Source organism: Hyperoodon ampullatus (assembly GCF_949752795.1).
Source record: "Hyperoodon ampullatus genome assembly, chromosome: 3".
Taxonomy (NCBI): Eukaryota; Metazoa; Chordata; class Mammalia; order Artiodactyla; family Ziphiidae; genus Hyperoodon; species Hyperoodon ampullatus.
The window spans coordinates 101,706,009-101,722,216 of NC_136916.1; the positions used below are offsets into that span (position 1 = coordinate 101,706,009).

The 16,208-nt window shown below is 37.2% G+C and overlaps 1 protein-coding gene across 1 annotated transcript in view; it reads left to right on the plus strand.

Annotated features, from left to right (window-relative positions):
- The window catches only part of AQR (aquarius intron-binding spliceosomal factor), a gene marked incomplete at its 5' end in the record, with an annotated part of 104,275 nt that overhangs the window by 41,604 nt on the left and 46,463 nt on the right, over positions 1-16,208 (plus strand). The window contains 5 exons of the mRNA XM_079700477.1: positions 1,583-1,728; positions 5,062-5,236; positions 8,745-8,912; positions 10,272-10,441; positions 13,698-13,939. Coding sequence (XP_079556603.1) covers positions 1,583-1,728; positions 5,062-5,236; positions 8,745-8,912; positions 10,272-10,441; positions 13,698-13,939 — 901 coding nt within the window. The remainder of the gene's footprint in view (positions 1-1,582; positions 1,729-5,061; positions 5,237-8,744; positions 8,913-10,271; positions 10,442-13,697; positions 13,940-16,208) is intronic.

A 16,208-nucleotide genomic window follows, 5' to 3' on the forward strand; every position in this document is an offset into this window, starting at 1 on the left:
GTGTTGCCTTTTTAAAACCTTTTTATTGTAAAATAAACACAAATATAGAAAGCCCACACAAAATATAGAGCTTTACTAATTATCTTAAGGGAAATATCCTAAAACCCTTACAATCACCTTGTCAGCTATCCCAGAATCCTCCTGTGTACCACTTCCTACTTACTGCTTTCTCCCTCCACCATAGTCAGTCCTGTACATTTTAAGATGCCTTTTATTTTACAGGTACCCACTGTATCCCTTTCTTTTCTTTCTGTTGAAGACCCTGAGTTGTTTGATCTGTATAGTTTTCCACAGTCTAGATTTTTCTAATTGACTACTCACAGTACAGTTCAACATGTCCCTCTGCTCTTTATTTATTTTTTCTACAAATTGGCTTGATCAGGCAGAGGTATTCTCTCTTTGGCAAGATCCTTGGTGGTGGTGTATTCTTTCATCAGGAGGCACATGATGTCTGGTTGTCTCTGTTTTTGTGGTATTGCTGTTTAATACCTAGATTTGTTAATTCAGGGAGGGTTACAAAATAGTGATATGTTAATTTTTTTTAATATAAGTATGCTATCAAAAGAGATGCTTTCAGCTTCTGGCTTGAAAGAAATTGAATTAGATTATAAGACAGAGTTTACTAACAAATGATGTGAAATTTTTGTACATTGATGTTTCTTGCTTTTAGGTGCATTGTTTCTTTGGTAAGTATGGATAGGGATGATGAAAATAATATGATTTGCTAGTAAAATGTGTTTGGGGGTTCTTTTTTTTTAAGATTTTTTTGATGTGGACCATTTTTAAAGTCTTTATTGAATTTGTTACAATATTGCTTCTGTTTTCTGTTTTGGTTCTTTGGCTGCAAGGCATGTGGGATCTTAGCTACCTGATCAGGTATCAAACCCGCACCCCCTGCACTGGAAGGCGAAGTCTTAACCTCTGGACCACCAGGGAAGTCCCTGGGGTTCTTCTTTTTTGATCTTTTTGATATTGGTTCTGAGTGCTTGGTTACTTATTATCCCAGGGAAATAGTGTTAGGTGAAGGTAATGGAAAGAATATGGTTCACTAATGTTGTCAGAGAAGGGAAATAACTCCAGGAATAGCCTTATCCTTAAAGGCTAGCAAAACGGCAAAGGTTCAGAGCACAGTAGTGATCACTGAAGACAGAGTTGTGTAATGTAATATACTAATTCAGTTTTCTTGGTAAATTTGGTCATGGGCTGTATTTATGGTAGCATTATTTACTTTGAGATTTGCCAAATACAAATTAGGTGGTAAAGAAAGAATTTTTAAACTACTTGTGTTAGTTTTAAGTATCTTTAAATACTTTTTAGAAGCACTGTTTCCATATGAGGTATTGATGTGCAGATTACATGTATTAATGAAATTCATCCTTTATTCCCAGTCTTAATAGATGGCATTTGTTAACTTGGTTTCAGTTTCTGTGTGGAAATAAGAATACGACCTTATCAAATATGCTGTATTTTAGGCACCATTAAACTAGATTCTTAACAAATTTGTGCTGCCTTTTTTTAATACATAGAGCAGATGTCTGATTAAAAAAAATAATTCATATATGGATGTTATTTTCCTTTTCAGGTTGTCTTGCTCTTCCCAAGTTGAATTTGCAGTTTTTGACTCTTCATGATTACCTCCTAAGGAACTTTAATCTCTTCCGCTTAGAATCAACATATGAAATTAGGCAGGACATCGAGGATAGTGTCAGCAGAATGAAGCCATGGTTAGTAAATTGGTTCCACTTGCAATGAAGAGATGCAAACAGTGACTGACATACTTCTGTCAGAAACCTCACACGTGTAATTAGAAATAATATATCTGTCATGAAGATGCCCTTTAAAATATGAGATATTTACTCTGTGAGAAGTTCTTGAATGTGAATTAGATATATCCAAAGTGCTAAATAGAAAATATGTATCTGGGTCATTGTAAGTGGGGCTGAGGGTAAGGGAAGAGAGGTCATTGTTCTGGGAAGTGGGGCGGGAGGGAGAAATGTAGCAGGGAGGAGGTTGGGCATTAGTAAAAGGGTAAAGAGGGAAGGGTATGGGCTGGCCAGCAGGCCTGTATTAGGCAGTTTAAGTCCTGGGAGAAGCTTATGATAAAGGGGTATTCTGTTACCCCAACCGCTCTTGTGGCTGTCACCACTAGTCTCAGTCAGCCTCTCTAAAGGACCTGGCAGGAGATGAGGGGCATAGCTGAACATTGCACAGAGTGGAACATTGGAACATCTTCCCTGCCCTCCATCCACAGGTTGCCTTGAAGAGACTAAATCATCAGCGTTTACTTTTAAGGCCTGTTGAGTAGGTTTCGTTATTTGAAGAACTTTTCTGCCTAAACTCAACTTTCCACCTGCTAGCTTCTGTCTGGAACTCCTTTAGCTAAGAAAAGACTTGCATTCTATTGTAGGCAGCTCTGCATTATAAGATTTGTGAAGGTTCATTTTGCTTTTTAGACATGACTAACTTTGGGTAAATGCCCTTCATTCACTATTTCATTCTGGGTATGAAATTATTGGAGATAAGTTATATATCACAGTTGACTGTAAATGAGTAAAATAATTCTGTAAAATGAATTTTCATTAAATTATTGTCACACCATGCATACATATGTACAATTATACTGCATTCTATGTGAAAAGCTTAACATATTTTCAGTGTGGACTGATTCGGGTATCTTCCAGGCTTCTCTCCTTACTAATTACAGAGAGCTGCATGGACACTGTGATTATGATGTTTTTTTCACTTCCATATTTTATTTCATACACAGTTCTAGTTTTTAATTATTATGTGAAAAGTTATTCTGGGTGAGAATCTAAAACACAACAAAGTATTTTCGACTTAATAATCAGTTGAGTCAGTGGGCAGGCTTACACTGTGCAATTTGTATACCCACTGGCTGATCGTCTCTGCCCACAGCTTTGCTGAAATTATTGCCCATTGTTTGGACCCCAGGGGGGTGCTTGATCAGAAAGCTGCCTTACAATTTATGGTTACCTTACACTTATATGCTCAGATTCTGGACCTAATTTTGGTCGTTTTGTAAAGTAGGGACTTAGTAACTAGCAGCTCATCAAGTAGAATTCATTTATATTTTACTTAAATGCCAAATAAAGCAGTAATACTTGGAGTTCTTATGGTTTATTAATAAAATAATTTTTTTTTTTTTTTTTTTTTTGCAGTACGCGGGCCTCTCACTGTTGTGGCCTCTCCCGTTGTGGAGCACAGGCTCCGGATGCGCAGGCTCAGCGGCCATGGCTCACAGGCCCAGCCACTCCACGGCATGTGGGATCTTCCCGGAGTGGGGCACGAACCCGTGTCCCCTGCATCTGCAGGTGGACTCTCAACCACTGTGCCACCAGGGAAGCCCCAATTTTTTTTAATTTACATTATTTTCTGCTAGTGGAAGAAAATGTTACATTTTGGAGATAACTATTGGTAATAAATTTTTCTAAATTTTCATTCCTAATTGCCCATTATTGGAAATTGTTAAAAATAATGAGATCGGGCGTCCCTTGTGGTGCAGTGGTTGAGAGCCCGCCTGCCAATTCAGGGGACACGGGTTCGTGCCCCGGTCCGGGAAGATCCCGCATGCCACGGAACGGCTGGGCCCGTGAGCCATGGCCGCTGAGCCTGCGCGTCTGGAGCCTGTGCTCGCAACGGGAGAGGCCACAACAGTGAGAGGCCCGCGTACCGCAAAAAAAAAAAAAAAAAAGAATGAGATCTAGAGGGGTAGGGCTTCCTTCTGTTTCATGTCTTGAAGGTGGAAAAGTAGCAGAGGCACTTTTACTTATTGCATAGTTCTAATCATGTTTTCAGGCTGCTGAAACTACTGAGCAGTGTAAAAGAGGATGTGCTTATGAGGATCAGAAATCTATACTCTTTTAATGCCTCATGTTGCAGGTAGATTTTATAAAGGAGGAAAGAATTGGGGAGAGTAGATTAGTGGTTGCTTGGGAGTAGGAAGGGTTGACTGCAGGTAGACAAGAGGGATCTTTTTAAAGTATGATGAAGATGTTCTAAAATTGGATTGTGGTGATGGATGCACAACTTTGTAAATTTACTAAAAGTTATTGTACATTTACAGTGAATGAATTTAATGGTATATAAACTATATTGTAGTAAAGTTGTGAAAAATGGGGGAGGTGATAGAAAGTTATTACAAAAGCTTTTAGACACAAGGTAATGCCTTTTAGAAATTGTTTTAGTACTGACCAAGTCATTGGATTGCGGAACTTTTATTTTTAATTAGTTTCACTCTTTGATGTTATAAAGTTTTATATTTTTTTGTTATTTACAAAAGCATTTACTTAGGATATAGGTTTTCTTTATCTCTGTAAGCATGTCATTTTTAGCAGTACTTTCCAATTTTGGAGTGTTGCTGCAGTTTTTATATTACAGATTTCCCCAATACACTATTTAATGTAAAAGCTAAAGCACCAATATAAGAAGAAAGAATGAATATTTGCTTGTTAGTGGTTCTTGTTATTACAACTAGCTTGATGATTCCCCACACTCCCATCCATAGCAGTGTCTTTTCAGTGTTTTAAATATTATGCCCTGAAGAAAGCATTTGCATAGATATTGTCATTTGCTTGTTTTTAATTTCTTAAAGTCTAGCTTGTTCTAAAACATTTTTGAAGCAACTTATAGAAGTATTTATAATACATAAGATAAAATGTAAACAGTTGAGGCTATCTTGATGAAGAGGGGAAGAGGGGAAGAATACAAAATAAAACTGAATGTGCTGGATTATTTCATTCTTTGACAAAATGGCTCAGCTCTTATGTACATAGAGTTATGTGTTTTTCTGGGGATGTGGGGGACATTCCTCTACTTCCCTTTCTTTGCTGGACCATGTTTGCCTGTTTCATCCTACCATATATACTTCCTAAATATTGAGACTTAGGGGGTTTTTTTTAGTTTAGAAATAAGAGTTACTAATGTGAGGGCTTAAATACTAGCTAACCATGTATTCTTAGTTACTAGTCTAACTTGTCCAAAGTTGGGCAGAAGTTATTTTTTGCTTGGGTAACCAGTCTTCTGCTTCTGGTTTCCAGGCAGTCTGAGTATGGCGGGGTGGTATTCGGTGGCTGGGCGCGAATGGCCCAGCCCATCGTGGCGTTCACCGTGGTGGAGGTTGCCAAACCCAGCATAGGCGAGAACTGGCCAACCCGGGTTCGCGCAGATGTCAGCATCCATCTGAACGTCAGAGACCACATCAGAGACGAGTGGGAAGGTAACTTTGCCTTTCAAGAAGTGGTCACCTTTTGCTTTTTCAATTTATAGACTTTCACTTAGAGCATTAGCAAAGCACATTCACCAGATATTGCCCTTTTAAATTTATTAAATTTTATCTTTAAAATTTGTTTTAAAGAATGGCAATTGATTTATAGTTATTACTAGTAAAAATACCAAAGATCATACAAGAATAATTAAATACCTTCATACTCTATTAAAAGGCATAAAATAGCACGTATATCAGTGTTGTGAAAATTGCAGTTGGCAGAGCTGAGAGGAGAGCATTTTAAATTGTAAAATTTAGGAAGATAATGTTTATGAATTTATAGGATCACTATAAAAAAGAATAAAATATTTGTGTTCACTAAAGAAAGGGGGGAAACCCACATATAACTTGAACACATGCAAAGCAAGTAAGGAAAATTAGTATTTTTAAGAGATAAAAGCAGCCAAAGTAAAGTGAATAGGGATGCATACAATTTGTGGAAAACACAGATACAAAATCAAAATTAGACAAACTCAAAAGGATATTAGGAGGAGCTAATAAAGCAACTCAGAAAGAAGCAATAGTTTATTTGTACCAAAGAGAAGAAGTCAGATAAAAAAATCAGTGAAATCAAATGTATTCAAGGATAAATAATAATTGCAGGGAAGTTATTTTCCCTATTCTTTACTAAGCAAGATTTTAGGGACGGGAGTTCTATGTCACAATTTTATTTAGAGGCAGATATGTTCTAAGTTACTACCTCAAATGGAGTTAAAACATCAATACCACCTGTGCCAGAAATGGCATGTAAACTGATTTTTAATTGGCACTTTTGTATTTTTCTCCCAGCTGTCTATGAGAGCTCTTGCTGCCCCGTTATGAGAAACAGGAGCTGGTAGGTTTTATCTCCTTCTACCTTCTTGGCATGCCAGAAGGAAAGGGATAGTCCCTTAATGGATCAGTTTTCAGAAATTACTGCTCTCAATATAGCTGTTTATAACCATAGGGTCTGTATGATATATTTATCAAATAATTCTGAAGGAATCCAGCAACAAAGCTGGCCAAATGTTTAACAAATGGCCACCATAGTTGGTATGGTTTGTGACAGATTGTTTTTGTGGCTCTTGTATCCTTCAAAATTGTTCAAATCTGGTGCATTACACATCTAGAATAATATGTACCTTTATTATTGCTGAATTGTGAGAAAGTCATTCAGTTGCTGAAGAAGGTTTTACATTTATTGCCCCTTGGATCTTAAGGAGGTATTAAAATAAACACTGTTTTACATAGTGGGTAATGAACTGAAATAACTTATTGGCCACCCCTAGAAGCAGTGATGGCTAGAAGTAAAACTTGAAGGAAACAAAAGACCCTTTGTAGAAATATATAGATGACAGATGACAAGCCTGCATTATAATGTTAAGGAAAAAAAAAGGATTTGTTACCCCAAACCCCTTACGAGTCTCTTACCTCCATTACTTTGGAGACTGGTAATGAGAAGGCCATCAAGTAGTCTTTTTTGTTTTTTTAAACATAGGCCTCTGGTAGATGAGAAATAGAATGGGTAAATTTGGATGGGCAAGATAGGGAACAATAGGGTATTGTGGGACAAGCAATTCGTCTGGGGCATGGTGGGGAGAAGAGTGTTTTCTGGGAGGCCAGAGCCAAAATGCAGGCCCTTTATTGATTCCAGATAGAGCAACCAAGTAAAAAATGAGAGGGAGGTTCTGTAAATAGCAATGAACACTGTCCTGTAAAAGCAGAAAATTTTTGAAGAATTTAAGCTAAATGCTGTAAAACATTGTTGTCCCTTCAAGTAGGTGTGAAGCTCAGGCCCTTATCCTCTCCATTACCCCATTTAAAATTAAGGAAACAGAATTAGTGAAACTGAAATGTTGGATCCTGCCCTAGAAGGCACAGCCAGGAGTAAATGCAAATGGTTGAAAGGAGAGTTCACCTTATTGTAATACAGGTATTTTTAATGTGGATGTAAGACATCCCACAGCATCCCTCTGATGCCAAAAGGTAACATTGGTAGGGATTAAATTACTTCTCAGGGCCACTTCTTTGGCTCTGAGACTGGGAAGTTTTAATGAGTTGTGCAGATCAGAAGTCATATAGGTGGTACAACTCACATAGTAGATCATTTCCCCTTAGTTTTCATTGTTCTCCTGCTTCTTCGCATAGAATTTGTTGGGAAATAAACAAGTCATAATTATGAATCAGTTACTATTTCTAGCACACTTAAACCCTATTCCATATTGAAACAAACCAGAATGGTGCTAATTAATACTATTAGCCACGCACTTACATGGCTGATTTGATTTAGCTGTATCTCTTATTACCAAGGTTATGTGCAAGCAGACTGTTTAAATTTGCATTTATACTATACAATGACTAACAGAAGTGACTTGGGGGACTTCCCTGGTGGCACAGAGGTTAAGGATCTGCCTGCCAATGGAGGGGACACGGGTTCCAGCCCTGGTCCAGGAAGATCCCACATGCTGTGGAGCACCTAAGCCAGTGCACCACAACTACTGAGCCTGCACTCTAGAGCCTGTGATCCACAACTACTGAGCCTGCTTGCCACAACTGCTGAAGCCCGTGTGCCTAGAGCCCGTGCTCTGCAACAGAGAGAGGCCACCACAATTAGAAGCCTGCAACGAAGAGTAGTCCCCACTCACTGCAACTAGAGAAAGCCCCTGCGCAGCAACGAAGACACAACACAGCCAAAAATAAATAAATAAATAAAACTAAAGAAAAAAAATGAATCGGGGGAAACAAATGAAGATTAAGTGGTGTAACATTATATGCTGTGTGGTCTAATTTTGTGTCCCTCGTCTTCCAGTGTGTATTTTTAATAGAGCTGGGAATCCAGTTGAATCCATTATTTGAGCCAATGACTGAGAAACTACAGACTTTGGCACAAGTCTCCTATTTCTTGACATTTGCTTATAAAAATTTCAACATTTGCCAACTGAAGCAATATATATTCAGCTGCCTTCTCAAGATGCTATCTATAAACAGTGCTTTTGTGCCTTGATGAATTATTCTAGACTTGACCTCTTCTGGTGAAATACAATTAGACTGTTGTTGAAATGACACTGATGGACAATTTAAACTGATGTTCGAAACGTGCTAAATATGATATAGATGGATTACATGCCAACTATATTTTTGGTTACTTATTAAGAATGTTATAAATAAGAATGATGACAAGCATCCAGTTTTGGAGCTGTAGCATGATCTGGAGGACTTATTCAGTAATGTATATATGGCATAAAAGTTTCTAATTTTAATATAAAGAGAAATTTTTGTTTAATTATTGCTGTCAAACATTGAGTATTGAAGGTTATAGGAAAACTCATAATTATATTACAAAGCACGTATTATCATTGATCACCTCTGATATTTTAAATGTTTTTTATACCTTTTCAAAAGGTAAGAGGATGAGAATTTGCCAACAGGAGACAATGCAATGTCATTCTAATAAGTGGAAATGTCTTTTGTGTTTTACTAGGACTTCGGAAGCATGATGTATGCTTTTTAATTACCGTGCGTCCCACAAAACCGTATGGTACCAAGTTTGACCGGAGGAGACCTTTTGTTGAGCAGGTTGGCCTGGTTTATGTCAGAGGCTGTGAGGTCCAAGGCATGCTGGACGATAAAGGGCGTGTCATTGAAGACGGTATGGTGATCTGCATGTTTGAAAGAGTGTATATATGTAATGATAAATGTCTTTGCTGTTTTTCCTTTTTGTGTCCTAGGTGATTTTTTTTAGTTTTATATACTAAATCAACACGAAGAATTATATATAAAAGTGTGTAGGGTATCTACCACCCAGTTTTAGAAATAAATAATATGGTTTCTAAACTTCTGTTTTAGATATTGGACAGGATCTTTTGGAATTGCCAATATTTAAAATTCTTCCTTACATGATACTTTACAATATTGCTTTTAAAAACCTCTAAACACCTCTTACAGTTGTTCAGTGATATATTTTTCTCATTTTTCCTTTTTAAGTTTTACTGATTTGATTCATGAGAGCAGTGGTTCTCAAATGGAAACAGCACTACCCTGTGTTTCAAAATACATGGTGGTATGTCATATGACTGGGGTAGAGGAAGGGGATGGTGAGCTCTTGGTGTTTGATGGATGGGGGTCCAGGATGTTGAGTATCTTAGCAGAACAGTCTTCTAGAAGGGACTGTCCTGCCCAAGATGCCAGCATTACCCTATTTAGAAATGCAGTTTGATTTCTTAGACTTAACTGATTGTTTTTTGAAATTCTTTCTTTTGTTGTCCTGACATTTTTGATAATACTTACTATTAAATTATAACTGCATCTATGTCCAGTGCTTATTTTACAATTTGTTTATGAAACTTCTCTCAGAACTTGAATCAGCTTCTACTACCTGTGATTTCAAGATCGAATTATTGCTAAGGGGCTGAAAATTAGGCTACTCTTATCACTAGAATAAAAGAAAATAGGAGAAGAGAATGGAGGACAGGTAGAATAAACATAAGGCCACGTCCTGGGACCAGAGTTGGAGGTCTAAGGCAAAAAGAAAGGGGAGAGGACAAAGGGGCAAGAAAAAGCCTCTGAGCTTTCAGCCACTAGTATATGAAATTTCCTGTTATACTAGTGATGTTACATGGAATATGGAAGGACAAAAAGAGTAATCAGCCGAGTACCTACTATATGTAAGGTGATAGGAGGAGCTATGAGTAACTGACACAAGTAAAGTTCTTTGACCTCTAAGGATCCTATCCTAGTTGAGGGCATACACAAATAATTGCAATTCATGGCATTGCACCATAAACATCACATGACTGTTCTGGGAAGAAAGAGTGACAGTTTAGAGAAAGGAGAAAATATTTTCAGCTTGGAACTCAAAATGGATGAGTGGAAGGCATTCTAGTTGGAGGAATTGCTGGAGTCAAATCTGGACACTTTACTCATCATTTCTAGAAAAGGAGTTCTGCTAACTTACTATGATATTTGAAAAGTATATATTTCATTTAACAAACTTCTAAAAAATGTCTAGGACCTGAACCCAGACCCAATCTTAGAGGAGAATCAAGGACATTTAGAGTGTTTTTGGATCCAAACCAGTATCAACAAGATATGACCAATACGATACAAAATGGAGCAGAAGACGTGTATGAAACTTTCAATATAATAATGAGGAGAAAACCGAAGGAAAATAACTTTAAGGTAATTTGAGGGCTATAAACTAAAAGTAGTATTTCATAATTTGAATAACTTTTAAGACATAAATATGTAGATCCTAGGTTAAAAAAGATTTGTTAAAATAACGATCACTGCGTTTGTTTAGATTCTAAACAAATCTCTTAAATTCTTAACATATAGATTAAATATAAAAACTCAAGTAAATTTATTTGCTAAATCTTACTTTGTCTTTTGATGAGTTTGGAAATTTAAAATATAAATTAATCCAGGTGTTATTTTAAAAATCAGCCTCCCTTCTTACTTTTTGTATATTAGATACTCAGTTTATGCTTCAGTCTGAGATGAAGAAAACTGCTTGTTTGTTTACTGAGACTTCTTTTTTAAATCAAATGTAGGTGTATTTTCAAATTACTTTAAGAGTACAGATGTGGAACCTCAGGGTTCTAAATTACTCTGTGATATTCTGTATTTATACTTTACTCATTAGTGGGAAAAGGGAAGTTTGGGGGCTAGAGAGTTTTACCTTTATAATAACTTTATGGAGAGAAAAGGAATTTTAGTAAGGAAGAATTTGAAAGTATTATTTGAAACTGTATTATAAAACTTAAACATCGAGCAGTTCTAGCATTTCATAACACAAGCTTTTGCACAAAGGCCTTTCTTTTCTCTCTCCCCCAAAACAGTGCTTCTTATACATTATCACTTTATTACCGTTTTTAAAAAAAGAAAATCTCATATACAAAGGAACTTATTTTCTATCTCACACTCCACATCCAATCCATCAGTCAGTCTAATTACCTCACCACCTCCACTGATGCCATGTGCAAGACACCTTCATCTCTCACATGCCTGCTTCTCTTCTTGACTGCTCCTCCCCTTATATTATTCTCCACATAGTGATTGAATGTGAATTATACCTTGGTACCCCTGTTCACACTCTTTAGTGGTCTCCCATCACAGTAGAAAGTTGTTACCGTAATCCAAAAGTCCCATTGTTATCTGTCCTCTGGCTGCCTCTCCAACACCATTTTCTAACACTTTTTCCTTATTCACTCCATGCCAGTCACACTGACCCTTTTGCTCCTCTTTAATAATGCAGGCTTCTGTACATGGTATTTCCACTTACCTAGACAGTCTTCTCCCAGGTATCTACATGGTTTTTCCTTTCACTTTACGTGGGCAGCTCTGTTTAAATGTCACCTCCTAAGAGAAGTCCTCTCTGACAACCTTATCTAAAGTAGCATTTCCCTTTCTCATCGTTCCTTATCCAATTATCTTTATTTTTCCTCACAGCTTTTATTATACCTGATGATTATATATTTGTTAGTTATCTGACTTTAGAAGGACTTTATATTTGTTATTTCTCTAGCATTAGAACGCAAACTTATGCAGGCGGGGCCTCTGTTTGGTCTGTCTCTGTTTTATTGCTCAGTAATGAGTGAATTTCAGTTAGTTTACTAAAAGAAAAATAGTTCCTTATATTCATTTCTTTCACCATTTTATTTAATGTCTGTTGTGTGTCTAGTATTGTGATAAGTTATATGGAGCTAATAAAGATGAGTAAGACACAGCTTATACCTTTAGGGAGCTTAGACTACTAATAAGAGAAGTTAGAAATATAAACGGGTAACTACTGTGAAAGTTGAGAAGTCATAAGAAGGATGCATGGAAGTTCAAAAGAGGCATTCAGTTTCTGATTCAAGGAAGAGAGGGAATGATTAACTTGCCTATGTTGGGAAAAGGAGGAACACTCTTTTGGTATCTTTGGTGTTTCACTATATAGCTGGGCAACATCCCTCATCTATTTCCTTCTCTCTTTCAGTATCCTGTCTTAGCCTGGATACTCTACCTCTTGCCTAAGTGGTTGCATTAAATAGCCCCCTCTGTCTCTGCTCTTATTGTCCCATAGTCAGTCACCTGTTTTACATTCGCTTCTCCTGATCATTTCACTCTGCTTCTCAAAACATTTCTGTGACTATCCATTAATGGTGAAATAAGCTTTTCCACAAATCTTTTACTTGAACTAAATTGAAATGCCACTGTCCTGCTTGAGACCTTTCCTAATGTCAAAAGGCTCCACTACATCCATTTCTCACCCACTTTGAACTGTTTTCCTATTGTATTTTGTAATATTCTTTACTGTTTGCCACTTTCTGCTGCTTTGTATCATTGTGAAAGACATATTTTATCTCCCTCCTAGAATCGTAATGACCTTAGGGAGTAGAGCCCTCATCTGGGGGCTCCATTATGTGAACAAACTCATTTATCTGTCCATCTGTCCATTTACCTATCCCATATTTAAGCTGTTCTAGATCCCTGCCCTCATTGGAAATTGTATTCTGATGGGGATTAGACAAATGATAAACAAGTAACCAGTTCTCTTATGAGTAAGAGAATTTTAGGTAGAGGTAAGTGCAAGAAAATAAAATAAGGCAAAATAAGTGTGATTAACATACACTCTCCTGTTATTTTATTATCTTGTTAGATGTGTAGCATTTATGATATAAAAATGTCTGGTTTGGTTATTTTATTCTTTGAAATTAATAGCCTAGCCTTCTGATTTCCATAGGTGGCATAGATCACTTTGTTGAAATAATTATTGGAAAGCTTAAGAATTTGCCTTAGCTTTTAGCAACTACTCTTGGCAATGTATATATTAACTGCTATAATGACCTTTCATTGTAGTTCTAATTCTTTCATTCTGAAATTTTGACATTTCATTTTTATCATTGTTCACTTTATTTTTTATTTCTTTTTTCTAACAATGTTAACTTTAGTATTTCTAAATCGTGGTGTGTTTCACAATCAAGGCATACATTAATGTGCCTCTGGTTGTATGTGGTCTTAGCATTGAGGAACTATGGGCTATAAAGAGGAGAAAACTCCAGTAATTTCTAAGAGGAAGCATTTTTTAAGGGTTTGTTCTATAATGGTCTATAATTATAGACCACATCAGGTCTATAATGTGTAGACCTGATCAGATTTTCATCCTACTCAACAGAAGTCAAGTGGTAAACTCATCTATGACATTCTGTCTAAATGAACTACTAATGGATAAACTGTTCTTGCTGAGTTTGGTCTTTTCTTTAACTCAGTGCATGGTATCAGCTGAAAATATAGCTGTTGATTCAGTCTAGCCAAGCACCTGTCAGCAGAAAATAGCTTCTTGCCCTGAAACACTCAGGAATTCTGGTTAGTACAGCCAGCTCGGCATTCCATTGAAGTGCAAATGTTTGAGATGTCTTCTTCACAAAATCCGTTTTTGTCCTCTTACTGACAGGCTGTGCTGGAGACTATTCGGAACCTGATGAATACTGATTGTGTGGTACCTGACTGGCTGCATGACATCATTTTAGGTTATGGGGATCCAAGTAGTGCACATTATTCCAAAATGCCCAATCAGATCGCCACCCTTGATTTCAATGATACATTTTTCTCCATTGAGCATTTAAAAACCAGCTTTCCTGGTCATAATGTTAAAGTAACTGTGGATGACCCAGCTCTACAGATACCCCCTTTCAGGTAAAGTCAAAACTGGATATACTCCTTTTAAGCTTTCTGTAGTCGGTCTGAGTTAGGCCATCAGGACTGTAGCTAAAGTAAGTTTTGAGTATTGTATCTGGATTATGTTTGGGTAGTCTTTACCCTCACCATATAATCACTGGGATAAATTTATTTTATTTGACTCTATTTCTAATTCTTTGTATAGTAGCTATTTTAAGACCACAGTAAAAGTAGCCTCATGTCTTACAAGGGTTCAGTAAATGCTTTTTGTCTGAAGAGTACTATATAAATGTAGCTGTAGCATTTGACTGAAGAAATATGTGCTAATTAATACACATAGCCATGTGATTTTGAACTTTCTTTTGTTTTAGGAAAAAAATTCTTTTTTTCTTTTAACCCTGATTGCTTTTACAAATTTTAAATATTCATAATATAGTTATACTCAAAGTTAAAGGAGCTTTGGTTTAATTTGAGTAGAAAAAGAACAAAGTACCTGAAGTGCTGATTGCTTCATGAATTCCATCATATGGATTAGTGGCGAAGCACTAAGTATACCTTGGTGGTAGCAGAGGACTTAATTACTTTCTTAGCTGCAAATTAGTATGTTTTTAATTAACTGTTATATATAAATATAATAATTCTGCATATTAAAAGCATGTATGCTTTATAACTCCCAAACCTAGTCTTCCTCTGTACTTTCCTCATCTTGTTAATGGCAAAATCATCTTGAAATCTCAGCAGTGTTTTGTAATCTTTCTATTCCATAACTCCTGCTGTGTCTTACAGTTTCTGCCTTAAAGATACAGTTTTTTGCAAATGTTAGTCCTGACTGCTACCTCTCTAAACCCTCAACACTTCAGTCCTTTTGTTTTTTTTGTTTTTTTTTTGCGGTATGCGAGCCTCTCACTGTTGTGGCCTCTCCCGTTGTGGAGCACAGGCTCCAGACGCACAGGCTCAGCAGCCATGACTCACAGGCCCAGCTGCTCCGCGGCATGTGGCATCCTCCTGGACCGGGGCACGAACCCGTGTCCCCTGCATCGGCAGGCGGACTCTAAACCACTGCGCCACCAGGGAAGCCCAACACTTCAGTCTTTATAATGGCAATGTCTTTGCTCCCTCTGTCTCCTTGCTTAAACCCATTACATGCCTTACTGCTAGAATCATTCCATTGTCTAACTAAAACTTTGATTTTTCCTGTTGCTTATCAGAATAAGAGCTGACCATTTAGCTTCTTTGGTTCTTAGCTTTTTTTTTTTTTTTTTTGGTATTGTCTGTTTTTTCAGAATGTGAACAAAGACTGGTAAAAGTACAGAGAGAGAATTAATTTTTTAGTTTAATTTTAGGGTATTCATCGACTTCCTCAGGTACCTATGGGAAGTTGCCTCCTGAGGTATCCCTGACCCCAGGCTAAGAACTTCTGCCTTAAAGGCTTGATATTCCAAAGGTGTCAGAACAAGGCTCCAGCCTTTCTCTCTAGCCTTATTTTCTCTATTGTATCCTACGCTTCAGCAGAACTGGCTACTTCTTTCTTCCTGGAATATCTTTTGAAATTCATTTTAGATGCCACCTTTCCCATAAAGCCTTTTCTGATTAAATGAAGGACTGTGTAAGGCACTTTACGGTGCATGTGCCGTAAGCATATAAATTTTCTTTTGTAAACATGCTAAGTGAAAGAAGCCAGACAGAAGAAAACAAATATTGTATGATTCCATTTACATGAAATGTCCAGAATAGGACAATATAAAGACAGACTGATTGCCAGAGGCTGGGTTTAGGTTGGAATACAGAGTGACTACTTAATTGCCTGGGTTTTCCTTTGGACTGATTAAAATATTCTGGCATTAGAGAGTAGTGATGACTATACAACATTGTATAAAACCCATCGAATTGAACCTTTAAAATGGTAAATTTTATATTATGTGAATATTATCCCAATTAAAAAAATATTTATTTCCCCTAAAAAAACAAATATATAAATAAATGTTTCTTCTTTGATTCTCCTTTAATCAGATGACTTTTTTCTTAATCTAAACACCCTTAACTGCATTTTTTTGTTTGTTTGTTTTTTTTGTTTGTTTTTTTTGCGGTATGAGGGCCTCTCACTGTTGTGGCCTCTCCCGTTGCAGAGCACAGGCTCCGGACGCGCAGGCTCAGCGGCCATGGCTCACGGGCCCAGCCGCTCTGCGGCATATGGGATCCTCCCGGACCGGGGCACGAACCCGTATCCCCTGCATCGGCAGGCGGACTCTCAACCACTGCGCCACCAGGGAGGCCCCCTTAACTGCAT